The sequence below is a fragment of the Perissodus microlepis genome, chromosome 8 (genome assembly GCF_051167445.1).
Source record: "Perissodus microlepis isolate ML-2025 ecotype Zambia chromosome 8, ASM5116744v1, whole genome shotgun sequence".
In the NCBI taxonomy this organism is placed as follows: Eukaryota; Metazoa; Chordata; class Actinopteri; order Cichliformes; family Cichlidae; genus Perissodus; species Perissodus microlepis.
In genome coordinates this window covers 27,741,992-27,767,291 of record NC_140468.1, presented here as the reverse complement: position 1 = coordinate 27,767,291, position 25,300 = coordinate 27,741,992, and the positions used below count along the sequence as shown (strand labels likewise).

Genomic DNA, 25,300 nt, shown 5'->3' with positions numbered 1-25,300 from the left:
GGAACAGTTTTCTTTTAGCCTTTTTGCTTCTTAGGCTCAACGTGCTTCAATTTAGTTGCTAGTTGTTTTTTTTTTTTTCAAACATGGCAATCTATGTCAAATACAGCAGGTGGTTTTTCAAGTGAGTTCAGAAGCATCTGGTTTAATTCAGTTCATTTCACAACAACAGTTGCTTCAGGGCACTTTATATTGTAAGGTAAAAAGAGCCTACTTTATTTTTCTCTCTCAGAAAACAGTCACACAAAGGTGCAAGCTTCTCTAAAACTTGTACTTGGTAGGAAAAATGTTCATGCCATTTGTTAATTTATTTCATGCACAATAATGATAATGATAATCAGAATCAGCATACTTTATTGATCCCTAAGTAAATATGTTTAATAGTGAAATGGCCACATTTGTAAATGTGAATTTTGAAAATGCAGGAAATACATCTTTAGTTAATAATTAGTTGTTTAAAAATTTCCTGGGCATTACTTAAGTTCTTGGGAGTTTGAGTTTTTCCCCAACTTGTCAAGTTTTGAATGGAGTGATCAGCAGTGTTGGGAAGGTTACTTTTAAAATTTATTCCACTACAGATTACAGAATACATGCCCCAAAATGTATTTTGTAACGTATTCTGTTAAGTTACTCAATGAGAGTAACGTATTCTGAATACTTTGGATTTCGTAATATATTATCAAGCTTTTTACAACTACATGAATGTACTATTGCTGTGTGATTTATTATTATTACTGAAGGTTACTCGCCATACCAATACCGACTAGATTTTTAAATCTTAATATAAAATGAGCAACAGTAGGGTGGACATTAGGTAAGGCTCCACTTTTTGCAGCGATCTCGTATAGAAAACTATTCCACGCGTATATAAAACAGGCCCGCGGCTCCAAACTGTAGTAAAGGGACCTCCATGTCAGGCTCATAGCTGAAAACTAGCTTTACTTTGTTGTCTGGGTCAACTTTGTATATATATATATATATATATATATATATATATATATATATATATGTATATATATTTACATGCTTCCATCTCCCGTTTCTGCTCGGTGACAACTCGTACTTTTTGACTCTCCTTTTTCTCCCTCCCTCGCGCTCACAGACACATAACGGGTATGGCAGGCCATTCTCCCTGCAGCACAGACTACACTACCCATGAGGCTACATTCTTTAGGGCTATGCCTGTAACACTCTGCCTATTGCCTTCATATTAAATAATTTTTGTGAATAATTTTTAAAAATATTTCTTCACATCATTATGCGAGCCGCAAGTAGAGGTGACATGGGCTGCGAGATTGAGACACAGGCATTAGAGCCTCTTAATGCGTGTTTTGTTTGGGTTTCCACCGGCGTGGAAATCAAAAATATGGAGTTCATAGTCTTATGAAACAGGAAAATACCACCGTGTAATCCATTCATTTCAACAAAGTAACTGTATTCTGAATACCACCTTTTAAAACGGTAACTGTAACGGAATACAGTTACTCATATTTTGTATTTTAAATACGTAACGGCGGTACATGTATTCCGTTACTCCCCAACACTGGTGATCAGTAACCAATTGCTCTTTGTCTCCTAGCCATCCTGAACTTGGACAACACTGTAGTTGACCTGGAGACCCTGCAGGCCCTGTATGAAAATGTGAGCTTCACACTCAGTTTATATTGTTTGCTTCTAGAGATCTGAGGGCCTTAAATCCTTATTGGTCCAATGTCTATAAAAGGCTGAATGTTGATTTCTTGTCTAGTAATGCAGCAATTAAACCAGACCAGGTCTGCAATGATGAACACTACCTGTCAAGGAAGACTGTGTATTTGGGACAGATTTTTCCAACATATTGTCAAATACACCAGGTAGTTCACTGTTCTGGGACATACCTTAATGTTATATTTACATTACTGCTTGTCAAATCTTTCAGATAATCTAATCCCATTGAAGGGCAGTTTATTATTCCACTTTTGTTCCGATCATAATCATTAATGTTACTAGATGTCCCAGTCATGATAAAAAAGAGCAGTAGTGAGGTAATGCAGAGTCAGATGTAAGTCAAAGTGGATGGATAGGCTCTAAAATAACTGTTAACATCCAACAGATAAGCTGTGAAAAAATGTTTATTTGGTATGTCAAATCGATTGATATTACATATATACCCCAAATAATGTTAACCTGATATTTATGTGTGTCTGTGCTTAAAACTAACCAAACAAATAGAAAAAGACTGCAGATGTGTATTTCCTGCTACCAGTTCAACAGTCAGCAGAAAAGATGTCTATGAGTTAAAACAGGGTGTATAAGTTTAAACTGAGTGCCTTCATGCATGTCATTCACAATTTATTATTATTATGCCAGAAGAGTTCACTGAGTATCAAACTTTTTTCAAAAGAGTCTAGAGTCTAGTCATACATCCTTTTTTGTTTGTTTTAGATCTGCTCAGATGTTGCCTTAGTTTCATTTTCTATATAAATTATAGAAGACATGGAGCCAGATCTCTTGTGTCTCTCCCACAGAGAGCACAACAGGAAGAATTGGACAAGATCGAAAAGCACATAAAGTCCACTAAAGACAAAGAGAATGCCAAGCCCCTGGACAAACCAGAACAGTGAGTGATTACTCTAACACTTCCACGATAATGAGCAGGTTTATTTCATGAGTTACAATCTCACTGACTCAGGAAGAATTATGGTGAAGGCAGACTTTTTTTCATCAGAGCAGGTCATCTACTAATGGCAAGGTTGGTGGTTCAAATCCTATCTGCTCCAGTCTGTATGGCAAATATCCTTTGGCAAGATACTAACTCCAAGTTACTCTCCGATTAATCCACTGGAGTATGAGTGTGTGTGAATGTTACATAGAAAGCACATAAAAAAGTGCTTGTGTGAATGGGTGAATATGGCAAGTTGTGTAAAAGCGCTTTGAGTACTCAGATGCAGTAGAAAAGCGCTATATAAAAACCAGTCCATTTACCATGTATACTACCACAGTTGATTTTAAATCAGATACTGAACACTGTGCTTTCAACATTAATTCATGGGATTTAGCAAAAAAACATTGCTTTAACTGATTGGGAATTAAGGTCATTTTTGTGTATAGTCCTCCATTCTGAGAGTCCCAAAAGAGTTTGGAAAGTTTGAATGATAAGGTGACGATTGTTCAACCATTACTTCACGACTCATCAGGTTAAAAACATCTAGCGCTGATTACAAGTGTTGAACTTGAATTTGTTATCAGTTTACTTAAATCAGGGGTCGGCAACCCTAGGCAGGGTTAACTGATGGCACGACCATAGCTGGACTAGCCATCGGGCATACTGGGCATGTGCTCGGTGGCCCGATAATTTTCTTTCTTTTTTTTTTGTAATGATATAAACAACGAAAGGTGTTGGATTGGCCAGATGCTGGCCGGTGTGTAAAAATAACTCAGTTGTTTGGTGGTGGCATCGCGGAGCTTCCACAGATTCAGTAACATTAGCAAGTGGTGGAGGCTGGCAGGTGGATCAGGGAGAGGGGAGGCAGGAGGAGCAGAGACCCGAGGCAGCCGCCGGTCCGAGTGTCAGGTGAACTGAACTTCAGGTAAGAAGTTATGACCTGCAGTCTATCTGGGTCAGATATAAACCAAGTTTAGGTGGAGTTTATTTTCGTTGTGCTGACTTTTTACAGTCAGTTACAATAACTCGTGCTGCGTACTAGCTAGCATGATATATGTTATTGCTAGCAGTTTCTATACAGCTGGGTGGGTGCTACGGTGTTACTGATAGTGAACTTTATTTTATTCATAAGGTTAGTTAGTAGAGTTGCCTACCGTCCTATAAAAAGACAGAATCGTCCCGCATTCAGAGAAATTATTACGTTTCGTGTTGAGCTGAGAAGGGACGGAGTTTGTCCCGTACTTCAGCTAGGATGGAAAAAGACACAAAGGTGGAGTTGTTACGCTGCACAGCCGCCTCTTCTTCTCCTCTCATTCTCTCCCCCTCCCTCTCCTGTTGCTACTTTAATCATGAAACTGATCAATGATCAGCTGATCGGATTTTCTCTCTTGTTTGTTTATCGCCCACTTTGCGCCAGATGTCGTGCTAAACAACAGCAGCATGTTTAAGCTTGATCAGCTGTTGTTAGAATTTATTTAATATTAGTTTCTGGTATCAGCTGATGTTTGCTGGAGCCACAGCTGTAAAAGCTGCTGGTCATTATGTAGGTTTGGTTACTGAATCATCAGAGCTGAACAGGTGATGGAGAAACAGGTAGTGATGGGCAGATGAAGCTTCATGAAGCACTGAAGCTTTTCATCCAATTGGTTCACCCCCAGCGCAAAGCTTCTTGAAGCTTCATTTGCTCTAGTAGGACACCTACTGGACGTAAAAATATTAGTTGGCATGAATTTGAAGAGTGTGGCCTTTTGCACACAGCCTGTAAATGTCAACAACAAAAGGAGTGTGTAAAACATCTATATTGTATAGTGATGCAGTATACTGTGTATATTTATACTGGCAGTATGGAAAATGATCATTTGGAAATGCTTAAAATGACTGCATGCTATATTATCATGGCATTTGATGGCTCACCTGGTCTTGCTCCACAATCGGTGTTCCCCCTATTCTCATGCAAAGCTCTGTAGTGCCTAAGCATGGATGAGGTGTTGTTGTTATATGCCAGCTACCTGGCACATAGCAAACACTTCACCTTGTACAAAAGTAAAGACAGCTTAACATAAATTGTATTGCACCACGGATGGCGGCGCGCAGCGGCCCGGAGCTCCTATACTTTTGCACTTTTGGTGGTATTGGGTATTATTTCACACGGTCTGGGGTTACTCCAATACAACAGAGATGATCTACTACAACTAAGCCGTGGAGATCTTCAACTAACATCCGAGTATCTCATCCCCCCGGAGATCGTTAAGCAACCCCCGGGGCTACCCGCAACAGCAAGCCGCAGGAGGAGACGTTGCGAGCGGAGGCAGAAGAGAGGCAGGCGGGGAGGCCTGTGGGCACGGCTAAAGACTAGTCCGTTTAAACCACCACTCCCGACCATATTCCTCTCCAATGCCCGTTCAATCCGTTACAAACTGGATGAAATACGATTGCAGATCGCCACTCGACGGACTTTTAATAACTGTTCGTGCATGATTTTCACTGAAACCTGGCTGGACAGCGCCATTCCCGATGCGGCTATTGATCTAGCAGGCCGCACCGCCTATCGAGCCGACAGGTCTGCGGACTCGGGTAAGAAGACCGGCGGGGGGCTGTGCATCTATATTAACAACTTTTGGTGCACGAACGTCACGGTAACGGAAAGACTGTGCAGTACAGAGGTAGAACTGTTGGTGTTAAAGTGCCGTCCATTCTATCTCCCTCGGGAATTTTCTGCCGTTTACATCTGCGCTGTTTACATTCCACCAGATGCTAATGCTAAGCTAGCGTTAGCACAATTGAGCAGCAGCATCAATAACAGCCTGGTAGCACACCCGGACAGTGTCTTTATTGCGGCTGGGGATTTTAATCACGCGGACCTGAAATCTGTACTTCACAATTTCCACCGAAATGTGAAGTGTGCTACCAGAGGAGATAGAACGTTGGACCAGGTGTACACCAACATGGCGAATGCATACAGAGCCCAGGCTTATCCCCACCTGGGTCTGTCAGACCATCTCTCCCTTCTGCTACACCCAATATACACACAAAAGATCAAGAGCACTGGGATTACAACCAAAACCGTGAGAACATGGCCGCAGGATGCTATTCCGATGCTTCAGGACTGTTTCCACTGCACAGACTGGGATGTATTCAAGGTGCAGGACACTGACAATCGTGTCGCATTGGACAGTTACACCTCCACTGTCTTGGACTACATCTGTTTCTGTGTGGACAATGTAACAACTTGGAAACGACTCCGTGTGTTCCCTAATAATCCACCCTGGATGACACACGGAGTTCAACAACTTATTCGAACGAGGAACAACGCTTTCAAATCCGGGGACCAGGAGGCATACAGTGTTGCCAGGGCCAACCTGAGAAGAGGCATTAAGACTGCCAAGCAGCAGCACAGGAGGCGTATCGAGGCCAGGTTTGAGAACAACACAAACCCAAGGCAGGTCTGGGAGGGCATCAGGGCTATCACGGACTACAAAAGGAGAACACCATCACCCTCAGCCGACAGTTCTATTCTGGCTGAGGATCTAAATCTCTTTTATGCCCGTTTTGATAGGGAGAACACCGACCCTGTCCTGTCCCCTCTCCCCTCAACCGACCCTGCTCCAGTCCTGAGCACTCATGAGCTGAGGCGTGTGTTCCGGAGCATTAACACCAGGAAGGCGGCCGGGCCAGATGGAGTGCTGGGCCGGGTGCTAAAAGACTGTGCTGCGGACCTGGCGGACGTCTTCACCTCTATATATAACACCTCGTTGTCCTGTTCACTGGTGCCATCCTGTTTCAAAGCAGCAACCATCGTTCCCATCCCAAAACAGTCAAATGTCACATGTCTGAACGATTTCAGACCTGTGGCACTCACCCCCATTCCCGCCAAATGCCTGGAGAGACTGGTCATTAAACACATCAGAGCTGCTTTTCCACCATCCCTGGACTCGCACCAGTTTGCATACAGGGAGAACCGGTCAACCGAGGATGTGATCGCCACAGTGCTGCACACATTACTGAAGCACTTGGAACACAGGAACACCTATGCACGGCTCCTCTTTGTAGACTACAGCTCGGCTTTTAATACCATCCAGCCATACAAACTCCGTCCCAAACTCCACCAACTGGGACTTAACTCCTCTCTGTGCAACTGGATTGTGGACTTCCTCACTAACCGTAGACAGAGTGTCAGAGTGGGTAAGAACACCTCTTCCACCCTTGTGGTCAACACCGGTGCCCCTCAGGGGTGTGTCCTGAGCCCTCTGCTATACACTCTCTTCACCCATGACTGTATTTCCTCCTGCGCGTCCAATCTCATTGTTAAGTTTGCCGATGACACTACAGTGCTCGGACTTATATCCAACAACGATGAGACAAACTACAGGACAGAGGTGCAACAACTAGAGTCATGGTGCCACGACAATAACTTGGTCTTAAACACCAAAAAGACCAAGGAGATCATTGTAGATTTCCGGAGGAAGGGTCATAACAACCATCTGCCTCTCTTCATTGGCAGTGAGGCGGTGGAGAGGGCGAGTAGTTTTAAATTCTTGGGGGTAACTGTGACCGAGGACCTGTCCTGGGGCAACCATATCACCTCAGTTGCACGGAAGGCCCAACAGCGCCTCTACTACCTGAGGAGACTGCGGAGCGCACACATTCCCAGATCTCTGATGTTGAACTTCTACAACTGTGCCATCAGCAGTGTTCTGACGTATGGATTTCTAGTGTGGTTCCCCAGCTGCACCAAGGCCGATCAGCAAGCACTCCAGCGGGTGGTGAAAGAAGCTGGCAGAATTATTGGAACAAGTCTGCCAGAGATTAGTAATATCTTCCCCACTCGCTGTCTGAGGAGGGTGCATAGTATCCTGCGGGACCAACATCACCCTGCGCGCCACCTTTTCCACCTGCTGCCCTCAGGGAGAAGGTACAGGTCCATACAGGCCAGAACATCCAGATTGGCCAACAGCCTGTATCCACAGGCTGTGAGGCTTCTGAACTCTCTGCCCCCCTCTCACGGACAATAACCATATCCAACTTTTTAATAGCACTGAACTGGTCTGCATTGGTGCATCATATCTTTATTCTCTTTCCCCCTCCTGTCCCCCCCCCCCCCCCCTCTTTCTTAAATAGATAACTATCATATCTGACATCATATCTCACAGTACAATAATATTGAATGGGTTGCATTGTTGTACTTTGTCATGTTTCTCAGGTCTTTGTCTGAATTTCTTATGAACATTACTTGTCATGTTCTCATGTTGTTGCTAAGGATTGTCTTATTGCACTGGAGTCACACTGGGTTAAATATTTACACTTGGGTTTTAAGGGGTATTTATTATTTTCTTTATTATTGTATTTATGGGTTGTACGGAAGCTCCAAACGCAATTTCATTGTTCTCTGACAATGACAATAAATACTTAAACAATAAAAAAATAATAAAAAACCATCAGTATTTTGAAAATACATCTTCTGTAGAAATTTACATACCTTGTTGGGAGGAATAAAATCAAAATGTTCCAACACAGGGGAGGACATCCTCCTCTTCTTAGCTGGCTCCATTCTCTCCTGACTTTCTCTCTTCACTCTCCTAAACCTCCAAACTGTCTCCAAACTCTCACTAACCGCAACTCTCCATCAAACACCCATATTTTGAATGAAGTCTGAGGGGTTTATATCTCTGTCATAGCTCGCGGCAAAGTTCAAACCACTTCATGAACCAGTCACGTGGTACAGCCGGGCAGCGAGGCTTCGGACGTCATCATTTTCAGCTCCTCCCATAAATTAAGCAAGCCTCGATACGCGCATCGCGGAAATGCCCCCTCAATTACTCGACACAAGCTTTGAAGCCTCGATACAGAACGTCACATCACTAGAAACAGGTTTACCTTTTAGGTGACATGAATAAGTTGGAGGGAAGTTATGAACTGTTTCTGAGAGACAAATAACATCAAGATCCTTTTCTGTGTAGCTGACAGCTGGTAACTGGGCAGGGGTGGATCTAGCAAAGTTCTCGCCTTTATCTTTATTGTGATCCTGTTTGGATCCTGTCCCTTGCCTCTCAGAGACAATGCCATGTTGGTTAGAATGGAAGTTGCAGAGTTTTAAAAACTGTAGTTAGGAGTAATATATTAATCTGGACTGGCGAACTGGTGATTCTAAATTGCCCATAGGTGTGAATGTGAGTGTGAGTGATTGTCTGTCTCTATGTGTTATCCCTGTGATAGACTGATGACCTGCACCCCACCTCTCGCTCTGTGACAGCTCTGATAGGCTCCAGCCCCCCCGCAACCCGGTTAAGGATAAGTGAAAGAGAATGTGTGGAATTGAATTGAATTGATAGATATTATTGTTATTATTTGCTGAATCCTTAAATGCCAGCCAGATAATCTGAAACAGGGCAGGATACACAAAACTTCCAAAGTTGTGTACATAATTTAAGAATTCTCAGCACTGAATCCTCTGCTTTACCTGCAAAACTAAAACACTGATACACATCTCAAACACAAGATTCTTAGACAAATTAAATATTAAATATTCTCACTTGTTAGTATATAAGGGCAGGGTTAGACCAAGTTTACAAGTAATTATATAGGTAAATGCTATGTAGGGCTGGGTATCGTCACTGATTTCTAGAATCGATTCAATTCCGATTCACAATGTCCCGAATTCGATTTGAATCGGGGAAATTTTGCCTCAGACAGTCAGAAATATTATAATTCTGATCACTTATCAGTACATAGCGATATTTTTATATCTATAAAAAGAAAGCTGACACTTGTGAGACTTTATCAAAGGTGTGAGCATCACAGAAGATTCCTTTGTGTCAAAGTAACTGAGGATAAAACACAGAAAAACACGAAGATGACTTTCCTGGTCTGGGTTTTTATAGCAGATGAACTTAAAAATATTGTGCAGTCAAAAACGAAGTGAAGCAAAGCAAAGTTACAGAGGTTTGATTAGAGACACAGCTAAGCATTTGCAATTTTGCATAATTTGTTTACATTTGTTCAGTATTGAACAGCAGAATTGAGGCTTTCTTGTCAGAAGTAAGTTAAAAAAAACAGCGGCTGGTGGATAATAAGTAAGCGAATAATGCAAAAAACAGAGATTTTTAGATGGGAAATTCCTGTGATTTTATCGTGGTGGAAGCAAAACAGCAAAAGTAAGAGGAAATTCGTGACGATGTTTATGTGAAGCGAAATGTGAAGCGAAATGTGAAGCGTAGTTTGGATTGTCTTTGGCTGCTGGTTCAGTCAATATTGTTTGGAGAGAGATAAAACCTGCAGCTTCAGAATCTAGCACAAAAAGGATGTAAACACAAAGCGCCCGCCGACGCTTCAAAATCAGTGAGCTGTCGGCTTTCAGCCCCAACGGCGTGTCCGTGTCCGCGTACATGCTGTCGGGTGAGAAAGGCGACATCTCACTGATTCGGATGCGTTGGGTCCGTGTTTTGTGTTTACCTCTTTGTGCAGAATCTGTGTACCTGCTCTTATATACTGTTTTAGCTGTTTGGTGGTTGTAGAAATTTTGTAAGGTTTAACCTGAGATTTTGCCGTTTTGGGCAAAAATAAATTTATATTTAAAAATTGATTCAGGATTTTAATGAATCGATATCACGTTATTCAAACCAGAATCAATTTTAATCGATAAATCGATCACGAAAAACTACCCCTAATGCTATGCTCTTTCTGCTTCTTCTGCATTAAAGATTTCTCTACCAGCTCTCCTTGATCCCAAATTTCAACAGTAGAGTTTTCTGCATCCTTTTCCAGTCCAGCTTTTGTGAGTGCATGTCATCTATCACAAGAAAACTGGACACACTGCAGAGGGTATGCAAGGTGAGTCAAACTGTGAAGAGCAAAACACAATAACTGCATACTCATGTATGCATGTATGTCCAAATCTTTGAAGTTTGGACAAACATGCTCCAAGTCCATGTATATACCCATAGATTTATATAGTTTAAGAACAGGGCTATTAGATCTGGTTATGAATCATTTGTTTCAGGATAATGAATAATACACATTCATGAAAAGGTGTTTTCATTATTAGCATAAAGTCAGAAATGAGGAAACTTAAACAGAACAACTTTCAGCGTGCAGGGCAGCGCGTATATGAAAAGCAGTGCAGCGTAAAAGCCTGAAAAGTGTTTCTTGTTGAATAAATGCTTTCAAAATTGTGAAAAGTAATAATTCTATCTAATGTATAATCAGTACAGTCACATGATTTCTTCTTTCTGTCTGTTTGATCTCGTTTTGCAGGTAATACAGGACAGTGAAACAGTGAAGAAGATTCTAGGTCTGATTCTGGCCTTTGGTAACTTCATGAATGGTGGCAATCGAACCAGAGGCCAAGCTGATGGTTTCAGCCTTGACATCCTGCCCAAACTTAAAGATGTAAAAAGCAGTGTAAGTAACCAGAATGCTGAAAACAAAGTATAATTTTGTCCCTGTATCCTAAAATAAAGAGTCTTGGTCCTGTAGATTGCATCCATGCCTTTTAAATGTAATATATTCACAGTATTCAGCAATGCAGTTTAATAGAAGCTTACTCAAATGTTATGTGTGTAGTCCATTATGAGGTAATAAACTACACCTTACTGAATAAAAGTTAATATTCATTGAGCCGTGTGGCATTAGCCTAGGAGGTAATCAGGAGGTCGTATACTGATTGGAAGGATGGTCGTTCGATCTCTGGCTGGTCCAATCTGCAACACCAAGGTGCTCTTCGATGCAGTATGAATGTTCTGTGAATGGGTGAATAAGTGCTCTGAGTGCTCCAGAAAAGCACTGGCACCAAAGGCACTGACAGAAATCACTATTCTTCTTGACATATTAAATGACATTTATCCAAGTCATAAGCTGAAGATTGATAGAATTTTAAATTGTGCTTTGTTTGATTTAAAACGAAGATTTTAGCAACAGTGTGAACAAATGACAGTTGTGTTTTATCTTCATAAATACTGGTGAATATCTTCAGTTACATGACGGGGCAGATGCATGAACAGCTTTGGTTCAGAGTACATTAAAGTAATACAGTCACACACAGTTATATTTCCTCACTTGTCTTTGTCCAGTCAAAAAAAGAGTACCAGCGCTACTAGGGCTGGAGACAATTGTGATTTATTTATTTATTTAACCACTGACTTTCACAAATACAAACATCTCTGTTATGAGGTTTTTTCACTACGTAAAAACACATTATAACATGATAAACACTTGTTTTGTTCAATTGTAACTAATGTCCATTCATCCATCTATTACAGACTTCATGAAGTAAGTAATATTCTAGTAATTAAAACTACACAGAAAAAATAAATGATAATTATACTTCAATTCTTCAGTGAGGTTTTAATGTTGTGCTCATTGCTCTCTGTGTGCTGTTGATGTTGTTTGCTAGTTATTAAGAAAATAGACCTGTGCTGTGTGTCTGTGAAGGTTCTCAGTCATCCAGGTCATCGTAGTCAAAGGAGCTTGCAAAGAAAAGCTTCTGGACTTCTTTAAGTTTACTTGAAGACGTTTCACCTCTCATCCGAGAAGCTTCTTCAGTTCTTTCCTTGATTCCCTTTCATACTCCCGCACCAGTTGAAGGGTGTTCCTCCCAAAATGTACGGCAATATGTCTGTGAAGGTTCTCAGTCATCCAGGTCATCGTAGTCAAAGGAGCTTGCAAAGAAAAGCGTCTGGACTTCTGTGCTGTGCTGTGCTGCATAGTTCTCATCCTCAGATACAGACAAAACAGGATTACTCCTAAAAGCCTACAAACAGGCTCTTCAGTTAAGGGTCTCCGAGCAACAAAAATCCTTCCAAAGGCACAGAACTAGCTGCTCAATGAACGGATGAGGGGAACAAATTTTACTATCAGTGTGCCAAAATCTAAAGAGGAGTGGATGCGACAAAGACTTACGGTGCTCTAGATGTGAATACTCTTCAAAAGGTGTTTGGGTTCACTGAGAAGGCTCGTGATGAAAGCCCTAGACATGAAAAGTCTAGGACTAGGCAACAAAGGAAGGTTGACTTACTTGTTGTACATCAGCAAAATACAGAGCGTATCCCCAGTGGCCAGAAGAAAGAAAGATGCCACACTAAGGATGTGGAGAGGTGGGTGAAAAATTTGTCAGAAAGACAACTCACCCAAGCAGAGAAAAACATCCTTGCGAAAGCTTTGAACTTTGCTGTGATGCCACAATTCCCACTAGTGGAACTGATCACAGCCACAAAAACAGCAATTCTTAACAACAACATTGCACACGTGGAAAGAGAGTTTTGGCTTGTCTCAAAAATGAAAAGCCCCCAGCATCCAACATCAGGATGGAAGAGAGGAAGGCACGCGCATCGCTTATTAATGACAACATTATCATCCTTCTCTCACCCCAACCGGTTGCAGCAGATGGCCGCCCATCCCTGAGCCTGGTTCTGCTGGAGGTTTTCCTGTTAAAAGGGAGTTTTTCCTTCCCACTGTCGTCAAAGTGATTGCTCATAGGGAGTCACATGATTGTTGGGTTTTTCTCTCTATGTATTATTGCAGGGTCTACTTTACAATATAAATAAAATTGAATTGAATTGAATTGATCCAAAAATTGTTCCACCTCAAAGATCCAGTCCCCCAGAAACAATTAGAGTAATATAATGTACGTTGTTAAGTGCCAAGAGAATTGCCATGATTTGTACATCAGGGAAACCAAACATCCTCTGGTGAAGTGGATAGCACAGCTCAGAAACTAACTCATCAGGCCAGGACTCCGCAGTGTATTTACACCTACAGGCCAGTGGGCACTATTCCAATGATGAGGACACATCCTGGGCAGGGAGGAATGCTGGTTTGAGCGCGGAGTCAAGGAGGCCATTTACGTGAAAAGGCAAAGATGACAGTCTGCCTCTTAATCGAGGAGGGAACCTCATTGTACATCTTTCACCATCTTACAATGCTGTGATGGCAGCCATTCCCCGAGTCCCTGTAAATGGCACTCATAGCCATTGATCAGTGGTCATTGATTAGTGGTTATTGATCAATGGTTATGACAATTTGCATAACAATGATCAAGACACTGACCTCACAGCCCATTGTTCTGGCTTCGCCAGTGATGCTAGTTTCCTTCATTATGCAAATGTGCTGTTGTAAAAGGCAGGGGAAACCTGCTGTCACCCAAGACTGAAGACGTCGACTGGATGAGCGACAAAACATTTCTCCCACTGAAAATGCTACGTCCAGATGAACAGAATCAACTTCTTGGGATTTCTTCCATGTATTTTTTTCCCGATGGTTTGAAATTTTTTAGGACATGTATTACAACTAAAAGGTACACTTGGTATGAAATGTGAAGATGGATCATCATCCTCATCGTGTAGCAAAAGATTTGCTTTTAATGGTGAAAATTACTACTATGTAGTATAGTAGGTATAAAATTCAAGTTTTTTGTACAAACTGGAAGCACAAAATTACCCACTCAAATCTGATTTGAAAACCACATCAAGATTTGCGACTTTATCAATGTTTTAAGCTTCTTTTTTTCCCTACAAGGTATGCTCATCTTTGAACAGAGCCTCCCTGGCAATGCCCCTCGAGCCCATTGCACCACCTCTCCTCTGCGTCCGACTTAGACTGGGGAGCTATCCGGCCGAACCTACTCCTGCCTGCATGAGCAGGAGAGAAAATCGGCCACAGCCACCTTCACCTCCGGCCTGTCAATCACTTTGAACTTAAAGGGCTGCAAAGCCAGATTCCATGGGTGGCATTGGCATCCTTCATGTGGTGGATCCACTGCAGCGGGGCGTGGTCTGAGCAGAGGGTAAATGAACGACCCAGAAGGTAATAATGAAACGAGTTGACCACCCACCGGATGGCCTGTCTCAGGCCTCTCTCTATCACACTTCTTTGGCTTGGCCATGAGTACCGCATGCCTCAGGAACGCCTGGACCACGGCCACCTGCCGCACATGCTCCACCCAGGTGTCCTTATGGATGATGACATCATCCATGTAGGCGGCAGCATATGCATTGTGCGTCCACGGTACCCAGCCAGTGAAGTGGCTGGTGCTCTGAACAAGCTGAACAGAAGTGTAACAAATTGGTGCAAACTCTATAGAGTGGAGAAGGATGTTTTTTCCTTGAACCCACAGACAAGGAAATCTGCCAGTAGCCCTTGGTTGTTGGAAAAATGAGCACTGCTAACCGGTCCAAGAGCTTGTTGACCCAGGGCATGCGAAAATCATCAAGCAGTGACACTTCATTCACCTTGCAGTAGTGACATGATCCAGCTACATGCTCTCTGGGAGGCATTTCTAGATCTGGAAAGAGATCCCCCAGGACACAATCTCTTGTCTCATTAGAAGCAAGCCCCAACTTCTTTAGGCATGAACACAAGAAACTGAAGGCTATACAAATACGAGTTCGTTTTTAATTTTATGGACTAGCCTGCACCATCATTTTTTCACTTTGATTTGCCTTTGAATTCACCTCTATGTAGGTTGATACATTTCCTTTCCATCACACAATGTGGCATCTTATACGTAGTCCATTTCACTATAGATATCCAGCATGATGTTTTCCCACTGAGTTCTGATTTGTTTCAAAGTGTTAATTTAATTTTTTGAGCAGTGTATATCCTCTGGAACTCTTAACAAAAAAGATGTAGAGCCATTCTTCTTAGGCGAACTATGTTTTGAGGATCACTTGTTTCAGTTTGGACTCTTTTGTATGTTATTAGTTGTTAAGTTATTTTCCATTGTTTGTAGTGTGTTACATTCTAGTTTATCTCTATTCATCTGGTCTCTGTGTTCTGTCCCTGTTGTATTCCTTCCATCTTGTCTCCTTGTTTGTTTATCATCTGTCTTTGTCAAGTTTGCATGTTTTAGTCTGACTCTCAGTGTGCGTTAGTTCCTGTTTTATTTTGATAGTCTCATGAGTTTATATTGAGTTTTTTACTTCCATGGTCTCTCTAATCTTGAATTGTTCAGCTCAGCTGACACCTTTGTTTTGCAATTTCTTTGATGAGGAGTTCTTTAATAAATATACCCTTTGACTTTACATTTCATCTCCTAAATCCTGCACTGGGATCCTTTTGTTGCCTTCGACTGAATGCATTTAGGATCTTAACTGTAAAATAACTGGCGCAAATCTAAATGTATGCCTATATCAGTGTCATGCTCCTGTAAAAATGTTGCTCTATTAAGTTTCAACTGGTTATCTTCAGCTTTGAAATACTTAGGGATTCTTTTAAACCCGGATTTGGAAAAATTAGTACCTCAAGTATAAAACCTACTCAAATAAATAATAAATCTAGATTATTAATTAAAAATGGAATTTTATTTTGTGGAAAAAAATTACTGTGATTAAAATGGTAGCCGCTTCCCAGTTCATCTATGTCTCAGTGATGTTGCCTGTATAAATACTCCCACAGGTCAAGAGGAATGGGTCTAAACATGGTAGAGGATATTATTCTAAATTAAGCTGGATCAAAATTGAAAAGGAATTAGTAAGCCTGTTTAAATTTTGGGGTGTTCTCTTACATGACACAGTTACTAATAGAGAAGATTTTTTCTTTAACGGTCCTGTTGTACAGATGAGGGTTGTATTGGATACAATAGCTTGAAAGAGGGGCAAGCATAAAATTGGACCTTTGAGTTGTGATGTTTTTGAAATATCTACAACTGATATTTGTAGATATTTGAGATTAAAATGTTAAAAGCCAATTTAAAGTCCCCAGTGAGGGACTTTCTGGATCTTTCTTACATGAAGTATAAGGCAGCTGTGTTTTATAAAATACTTAGCAAATAATTACTTTAATAACCTGAGGATCATTTAACAAACGGACTTAGGCTTTGATATAAAACAGAAGGAGTAGTCTAGAATACTCTCAAATCCTGATAAATTCACAAAAAGCCCAGCAAAAATTAGTATAATTTAAATTAATACATAGGATTTATTTTACCCCTTCTAAATTTTATAGGCGCAGTGTAACAACCAATGACCTATGTTGGAAATCAGGTACAGGAACATATACAAATGCTATTCAAGAATGTAAGCAGATTTAGCTTTTTCAGGGAAAAAAAAAGCTCTACATTTAGATATGATATTGTTATGTTTGAAATAACAATATCACCAAGGTTATGTTTACTTAGAGACCAATCAGTCTTTCCCACTGCATCCAAATACAGTTTTGTGGCAATGAAAGTGAGGGCAATTTTGGTCACAAGAATGATCCTTAGAGTATGGAAAGACAAATGAAATGGTGTAAAAAAAAAAAAGCAATAAAAATATTGACAGGAGTTAATCATGATAATGAGAACTTCAGCAGACTTTTAGGACAGACTTTGTATATTTCTTGGTCTTGGTATATTGGTATATTTCTGTTTCTGTTGTGTCTTTTTTTTCCTGCTCACTCTTTCTGTAGCCATGTAGTTATGACCAGTGCATTAATGGAAAATTGTATAATGATGCTGTTTGATTGCCATCTTCACTCCTCTAAATTTCTGTTCTTTCCGCATACAGGACGGCATGAAAAGTCTTCTGTCTTACATTGTTGCATATTACCTCCGACACTTTGATGAGGTAAATTTTCACACATTCTGTCCCTTCTCCTGTCAAGACTGACTGATTTGTGCTGTCAATTCTGACACACGTAGTTGTGGTCAGATGTTCACATAAACTCATCATGGGCATGAACTCTGCTGCTTTTAATGATTTCATTAAACTGTTCTTTTTATGGGATGGAATGTTTGACGTTGACAAACAAGAACTGGGTGCACAAGTTTGAATTTATTTTTTATTTTCTCTAATCCAAACAGTCAAAATTATATACACATACCTCCCCCAATATTTGATTTAATTTCATGTAGCAAGTCGTACCTTGACCAGACGTTTGTGAGAGCCAGCAAGCTTCTGATATAATTCTGGATGAATATTTAACCATTTAACCCTTTAACCAAAATTGGTAGTTTATTTAAATTGGTTGGTTTCCTGCCTTGAGACTGGAGAAACTGGGTTTTAGTTGAGATACATGGATTATATTATATCTTCATGTTGAGAGGTAACCTTAAACAAGTAGACATTGGTCCTTTTGAGCTTCTCTTTCAAAAGAACCAGAGTAACCAGGAGTGAGTTTCTTGGAGTCGGTCCTAAGAGATATGTGCTTAGTAGAAAGCCAAACCTTTTGACTGGGCAGGTAGTTTGGATCAGGAGTGCAACAACAGTCCACCAGTTGTTTGTTTTGCTCCTTCGTCCATAACAGTGCAGCGTGGGTTGCTGTGATAATGACGAAAATGATGTTGAACAGACAGAACAAAACCTCATGTTCTGTGGTGGTAAACAGTGGTGGCTGACAACCAAGGGATGCCTCAAACGAGAGACCAGTTGCCGGGGATATTATGGAGTTATGGACGTATTCTACCAGGTATGTTATGTGCTCTAGGTGGACTGGTTTAAAGAAGCAACACGACTGAAAGCTGCTTCCAACTCCTGATTTGGCCTTTTGATTTATCGGTTAGTCTGTGGGTGAGAACCAGAAGAGAGGCTTGCCTGGGCACCTAGAATAGAGCAGAACTCCTTCCAAACTCATGATGTAAACCGTGGCCCACAGTTGGAGGCAATGTCCAGAGGCATCACATGAAGACAGAAGACATGGTCCACTAAGAGCTGTTTCTGGGGCAGAAGGGAATTTGGAGAGGGCAACAGAATGAGCAGGTTTGAGGTAAACCAGTGTCAAACCCCAGGAGATGTTTACAAGTTGTAGAATGGGTCAGTCCAAAACAGCTTGAAAGTCTGCAGGGTCAGCTTTGATTTGCTCTTTCACAACAATGAAAAGAAACTGTAACACGGAATTTGCAATTCTCACCGTTGACATAAAGCTTATTTTCCAGCAAACATTGCAACACTTGATGGATGTGAGGTTGATGTTCAGACAGTTTGCTGGAAAAAATGAGGAGATCATCCAGACAAACAAAAACACAACAATTCAGGTAGTCATGACTTGTACATTATTAACAAGGACCTGATAAACAGCGGGAGCATTACTGAGACCAAATGGCATGATATGACTTTCAAAATGTCTCAGTTCTGTAATCATCTCTCTCCTCAATGCAAGCAAAGTGGTAAGCATTTTTTAGGTCAAGTTTAGAAAAGATGGTGGCTCCCTGCAACAGTTCAAAATGATAATAGTGATAATGGATATTTGTTTTTGATGGTTTTATCATTATGACTTTGGAAGGTGATACATGGCCATAGCATCCCCACTACGTAAAATGAGTGGACTGACATCTTTAACTTGTCACTTTTGAATGTCCAATTTGGCCCACTGAAAGAGTTGTTTTGTAACACCAAGTAACGTCTCTTTTTAAACATCTACTGAATGACTAGTGTGGGTTATTTGTAGCCCAAATGTGGTCAGTGCAGACATCTTTTGATAACTAGAGACACATACAAAGGTGAAATGTATTTCCAGTTCAAACTAGCTGTTGAGCCAAAAACCTACAGGAAAATAACTGGTACAGAAAACATGTTCTCCACCCTTTGGAAACATGGGAAACAGTTATGTGTGAAGGAATGCAAAGTGATCAGTGGACATCTCCAAAACAGCTCAGGCTCTTGACGCTTAAACAAAAGTAAACATGCACAGTGGATTTCGAGAAAAAATGTCCCCGGCTCACAGGTAGTTTGCAAAAGGAGTTTTTTGACAAAGACTGTTGAGCATATAGTCCGCACAAATTTGCACAAACTTCACATACTTTCCATTGCAGCTTCTCTCAGCCCAGCTACCGATCACAACCATGCTCACTTTGTCATACAATCATTAGCTCTTCACGATAAAACAGGATACTTGTAAAAATGACCATATTTAATGCAAATGCTCATTTAAACATATTTAACACATTGTGCTTCATTTAAAAAGAATTTGAAGACTTTTCTAAATACTTTAACCATTATCAGGCATTATTTAACCATTTACATATTAACATGTATTTTAACATTTTTAATATTTCAACATATTTAAACAATTTAATGAATGACAGTTTTAACCTGGTTACAAACATAGAAGTTAAGTAAATAAACCAGTTAAAGAAAAACAGTAAAATGTTGAATTACGACAACAAAAAAATCCAACCCACATGTACTGAATAAATCAATAGGCTAAAACCTAATAAATTGTGTTTTTTTTTTTAAATAAATCTGTATATATATATATATATATATATATATATATATATATATATATATATATGTATCATGTTAATAACAACAATGTTGATAAGTTACATTTATTAATCATGTAAATTACCTGCATCTGTCATAGATATCCACATGACATCCAAAAAAATGACCCGGTCTACAGTGGAAATGTTGAGCGTCATAGTGACGTCCAAGCTGGGTTATGGTTGGATGTTGAAATTGTGGAACTAGTTTGAACATTGTATAGATGTCCAGAATTGATCATGGACAGACGGACCCAATATCGACATCATCTGCACATCTATCTGATGTCCAGTGTTTAGTGGGTCTTGTTATTCTTCCCAATAAAGGAGAACCCTGCATCAAGGGGAGACGAGGATGGTCGAATGATACCAGGCGCTAGGGAGTCAGTGATGTGTTTCTCCATTCCTTGCATTCAGTTTTAGTCAAGATGTAAAGGTGACTAGTGAGAACAGAGTACCGTGAGCAGATCTGTGTCATAGTCATATGGGTGATGGAAAGAAAAAAAAAGGAGCCAAATCCTTTCTGAAAACTTCAACCACATTGTGATATAACCCTTTTTAGGCCAGTTCTCATTTCAGATCATCACACACACCAAGAACAAAAGTTATTATCACAACCTTGTCCTCCCAATGTATCTTCTCTGCCAGTATCCAAAAACAATTGGGACAAATTGGAACAAAAATCAGCTGCTATAATGCGCTTACCTTGGCCAACTGCAGGCAGAACACTACCCTAAATTTGATAACTCATAGTTATCTGAACTATAACAGATAACAACAAAAGGAGTGCCCAATTACAAGTTACAAAAGCTCTAATTCAGAAAAGGATAAGGACCCATGCCTAGAACATAAGGCGTGGTTAGCTCACACAGATGCAATATAACATTCACATACTGCAGATGCTGGTGTTACAGCAGTTTGGTAGTTGGTAGCTGACAAACATTTTCTGAACATCCTAACTAATTTCCTGAGGGTGATAGTTTGAGTCTTATTCCAGTCCTTGGCAAAATCCGGTCGTTAAGTGATGACGTGACGAATCCTACTTCCGGGCCTAAAGTAGTCTGCGTTTAATATGGCTTTTGTGTTGTTAACATGTTTAATGTTTTGTATTTTCTTCTATTTAATCTCAAAAAGCTCCTAAAACAGTCAGTGATCACTGTTGACCTCCCTCGGCGTTTATTACCGTTAATCATTTATTTAAGCTCAGTTTTTAAAACCTTAGGATGTAACTACAGGCCAGCCCATGCAGCAGTATATGAATGACTAACCTCGTATCGTGGATGGATTATCTCAGTTGTTCTCCTGGCTGAAGTTTGGTCCTTTTACAGCATCCTGCCATGCGATTACATTTGTTCCTGACCACCGAGAACACTCACGTTAACTTTTATCGAGTGGAAAAAAAGTTAGCTTGTTTATATTATGCTAACATAGCTGTGTCGCTAGCGGTCACGTAGCACATCATTATATACCAGCTAGCCAAACTTCAGTAACCCTACAAACGTGACTGCTGTTTAGTTTCCTGTCTTCATTTATGTTGGAAGTGATAACAGAGCTGTACGTTTTAATTTGTTTCCAAAACCCCGCAGTCAGGACATGCTATATTGTATTTAGATAGAAGCTAGCGAGCTAACTTCCTGCTAACTTCTAACTCCGTTAAATGTCATAGATTCCGTTTTCATGGATGCCTGGATGTTAAACTCAATTGTTACACCTGGTAGAGCAGAACACTGATCATTTTATTAAAGATGAAAGACTTTAGACAGTTTTTCAACTCTCAGTAATGCCATAGTGATCGTTTGATATATGGACCTGCAGCGGAGTTTAGGCCCAGACACGGCTAGTGACGTCAGACTTAACGACCGGATAGTGACATTCATATAACTTACATATGACTGTTTGATAATCTTGGACTCTGCAGTTGTTTAAACAAACCTCCAAGAGACCTAACTAACTTAAATCTACAGTTCTGCTTCTTAGAGCTTTGCTAAATTCATTGAGTCATTTGAAAACCTTCAGTACCACAGTATGCTTCAGTATATACAGTTCTATTGAAATAGTTTTAAAAAGCCCCAAATTACTATGACATTTATGCCTGTGATGAGTAGGGATGGGTATCGTTTAGGTTTAATCCGATACCGGTGCCAAACCGGTACTTTTGAAATGGTGCCGGTGCTTAAACGGTGCTCAAACGGGTGCTTAAAGAATGGAGAGCACAAACTTGTCCAAAAACCTCTTGTGTTTTTATTTTTAGCAGTCTCTTTTTGGATGGAGATCTCTGACTATAAATTTTGTCACTGCCCTATGAATTTCGTCCACTCTTTCTTTGGTCATTTTAGCCTTTTTGGTCAAGGTGAAGGGAGTATCTGCCATCAAACAAGAAGACAGCCGCATGTAACTACGATGGTGTAGTTATGCTGCTGCTGCCATCATCATCCGTCATCATTTCTGCTACACTGGCAGGGCTAGGGCCAGGACTCTCCCCTTCGGGTATTGGGGGATGTTGCTAACTCCGGGTCCGATAACAGGCATCACACCCGCAGTAGATGTGCTCGGTGTGAGGTCTTGCAGCAAGCTATCAAATAAGGTGCATTTTTCGGCTTTTAAAAAAATGCTATGCATCGCCAGGTGTTTCATCAGATTCGAGGTGTTACCTCCTTTGCACATTATCACCTTAAAAGCACTTGTTGCAGGCTGCTGAGTTTGCATCTTTTGCTGTGAAGTACAGCCAAACCTTTGACCGCTTCGCCTTGGGCATTTTTAATCTGTAGCTGTGCTCTAAAAGAACATATGTACCTGGGCCCGTCTACTATCCTTGGAAAGGTAAAATGATTGGCTACAATCCAAAGTGTATGACATCTCAGGGAAAAAAAAAAGCACCGAAATAAAGCACTGAAATAAAGCACTGAAATGTGCGCTGCTTTTTGGTCTGGTTACTACCGCCATAATGGCACCGGATATCGGTACCCATCCCTAGTGATGACAGTGATTTACATTTCTGGTGTGTCATTTGTTGCAGAAAAGCAAAGTCAGTTCACTCTCTGATACATGTAATTGTTTAATGCAAAGATTTTAGGAGCTATGATCTCAGAATCATACTTAATTGACCATATAAGAAAAAATAATTCCCCTCTCGCCCCTGCGGGTGGTCTATCCTTCAAGCTCGGTCCTCCACCAGATGCCTGGGAGCTTGAGGTTCCTGCGCAGTATCTTAGCTGTTCCCAGGACTGCGCTCTTCTGGAGAGAGATCTCCGATGTTGTTCCCGGGATCTGCTGGAGCAACTTGCCTAGCTTGGGAGTCACCGCACCTAGTACTCCAATTACCACTGGGACCACTGTTGCCTTCACCCTCCATATTTTCTTTAGCTCTTCTCTGAGCCCTTGGTATTTCTCAGGCTTCTCATGTTCCTTCTTCCTGATGTTGCTGTCATTGGGAACCGCTACATCTATCACTACGGCCGACTTCTTCTGTTTATCTACCACCATTATGTCCGGTTGGTTAGCCACCTACAATTTTGGCCGTCTGTATCTGGAAGTCCCAAAGAATCTTAGCTCGGTCATTTTGACCTCAGGACTTCCAGGCCATATTCGGCACACATGTTTCTGTATACTTTCCTGGCCACTTCGTTATCGTTCCATGTATGCCCTGCTAGCTAGCATCTTACACCCTGCAGTTATGTGCTGAATTGTCACAGGGGCATCTTTACACAGTCTGCACCTGGGGTCTTGCCTGGTGTGATAGACCCCAGCCTCTATGTGCTCAGAGCTTGTTCCTGTGCTGCCATGATTAGTGCCTCTGTGCTGTCTTTCAGTCCAGGTTTGTCCAGCCACTGGTAGGATTTCTGGATGTCAGCCACTTCCTCTTTCTGCCGGTAGTACATACCGTCCAGAGGGCTGTCCTTCATTGATGGTCCCTCCTCTTCCTCCTCTTTCTTGGGTTTCTGCTGCCTGAGGTATTCACTGAGCACTCGGTCAGTTGGGGCCATCTTCCTGATGTATTCTTGGATGTTCCTTGTCTCATCCTGGACCGTGGTGCTAACAGTCACCAATCCTCAGCCTCCTTCCTTCCGCTTAGTGTACAGCCTCAGGCTTCTGGACTTGGGGTGAAACCCTCCATGCATAGTCAGGAGCTTCCTCGTCTTGATGTCAGTGGCTTCTATCTCCTCCTTTGGCCAGCTTATTATCCCAGCAGGGTACCTGATCACGGGCAGGGCGTAGGTGTTGATAGCCCGGATCTTGTTCTTACCGTTCAGCTGACTCCTCAGGACTTGCCTGACCCTCTGCAGGTGGTGGTTGCAGCTGTCCTAACAGCCTCTTCATGGTTCCTATTTGCCTGTGGGATCGCCAGGTACTTTTAGCTGTCCTCTATGTCTGCAGTGTTGCCGTCGGGGAGTTTGATCCCCTCAGTTCTGACTACCTTCCCTCTCTTTTTTTATCATCTGACCACACTTCTCTAGTCTGAACGACATTCTGATGTCATTGCTGTATATCCTGGTGGTGTGGATCAAGGAATCGATGTCTCATTCACTCTTGGCATACAGTTTGATGTTATCCATGTACAGGAGGGGCTTACAAATGCTCCATTCTGTCATCGATATCCGTAGCCAGCCTTGTCAATGATCTCACTGAGGGGGTTCAGCCCTATGCAGAACTGCAGTGGGGACAGAGCATCTCCTTGGCAGATCCCTCACTTGATGGTGACTTGTGCTATGGGCTTGAAGTTGGCCTCTAGTGTTGTCCCCCACATCCCCATTGAGTTCCTGATGAAGGCTCTTAGGGTCCTGTTGATCTTGTATAGGTCTAGGCATTCCAGGATCCAGGTGTGGGGCATTGAGTCATAGGCCTTCTTGTAATCAATCCAGGTAGTGCGCAGGTTGGTGAGTCTAGTCTTGCAGTCTCGACTGATTGTTCGGTCTACCAGTAGCTGGTGTTGTGCGCCTCTGGTATTCTTGCCCATCCCTTTCTGTGCCCCACTCATGTATTGAGCCATGTGCCTGTTCATCTTAGTCGCTATGACGCTTGACAGAAGCTTCCACTTGGTGCTGAGGCAGGTTATTGGCTGGTAGTTGGATGGGACCGGCCCCTTCTGCGGGTCCTTGAGGATCGGGATTGTCCGACCTTTGGTTAGTCATTCTGGGTGTCTCTCGTCAACTAGCAGCTGGTTCATTTGTGCTGCCAGACGCTCATGGAGTGCAGTCAGCTTCTTCAGGCAGTAGGCGTGAACCATGTCGGGGCCTGGTGATGTCCAACTCTTCATACTGCAGACCCTTTCTTGGATGTCTGCCAATGTGATGGTTACCGGACCCTGTTCAGGGAGGTTGCTGTGGTCTGCTCTTAGATCCACTAGCCACTGAGCATTGCCATTATGGGTTGCGTCCTTCTCCCATATGCTCTTCCAGTATTGTTCTGTCTCCAGCCTTGGTGGTGCTGTTCTCATATTGTTCCCCTGCCACTGATAGTACACCTTGGCTGATTCTGTGGAGAACAGC

The 25,300-nt window shown here is 41.7% G+C and overlaps 1 protein-coding gene across 1 annotated transcript in view; it reads left to right on the top strand.

Annotated features, from left to right (window-relative positions):
• Nucleotides 1-25,300, top strand: part of fmn2b (formin 2b) — a 65,494-nt gene that overhangs the window by 23,316 nt on the left and 16,878 nt on the right. Inside the window, exons 9-13 of the mRNA XM_084938480.1 lie at nt 1,577-1,638; nt 2,505-2,596; nt 10,339-10,468; nt 10,892-11,038; nt 17,119-17,178. Of these exons, the coding sequence (XP_084794606.1) occupies nt 1,577-1,638; nt 2,505-2,596; nt 10,339-10,468; nt 10,892-11,038; nt 17,119-17,178 (491 nt within the window). The remainder of the gene's footprint in view (nt 1-1,576; nt 1,639-2,504; nt 2,597-10,338; nt 10,469-10,891; nt 11,039-17,118; nt 17,179-25,300) is intronic.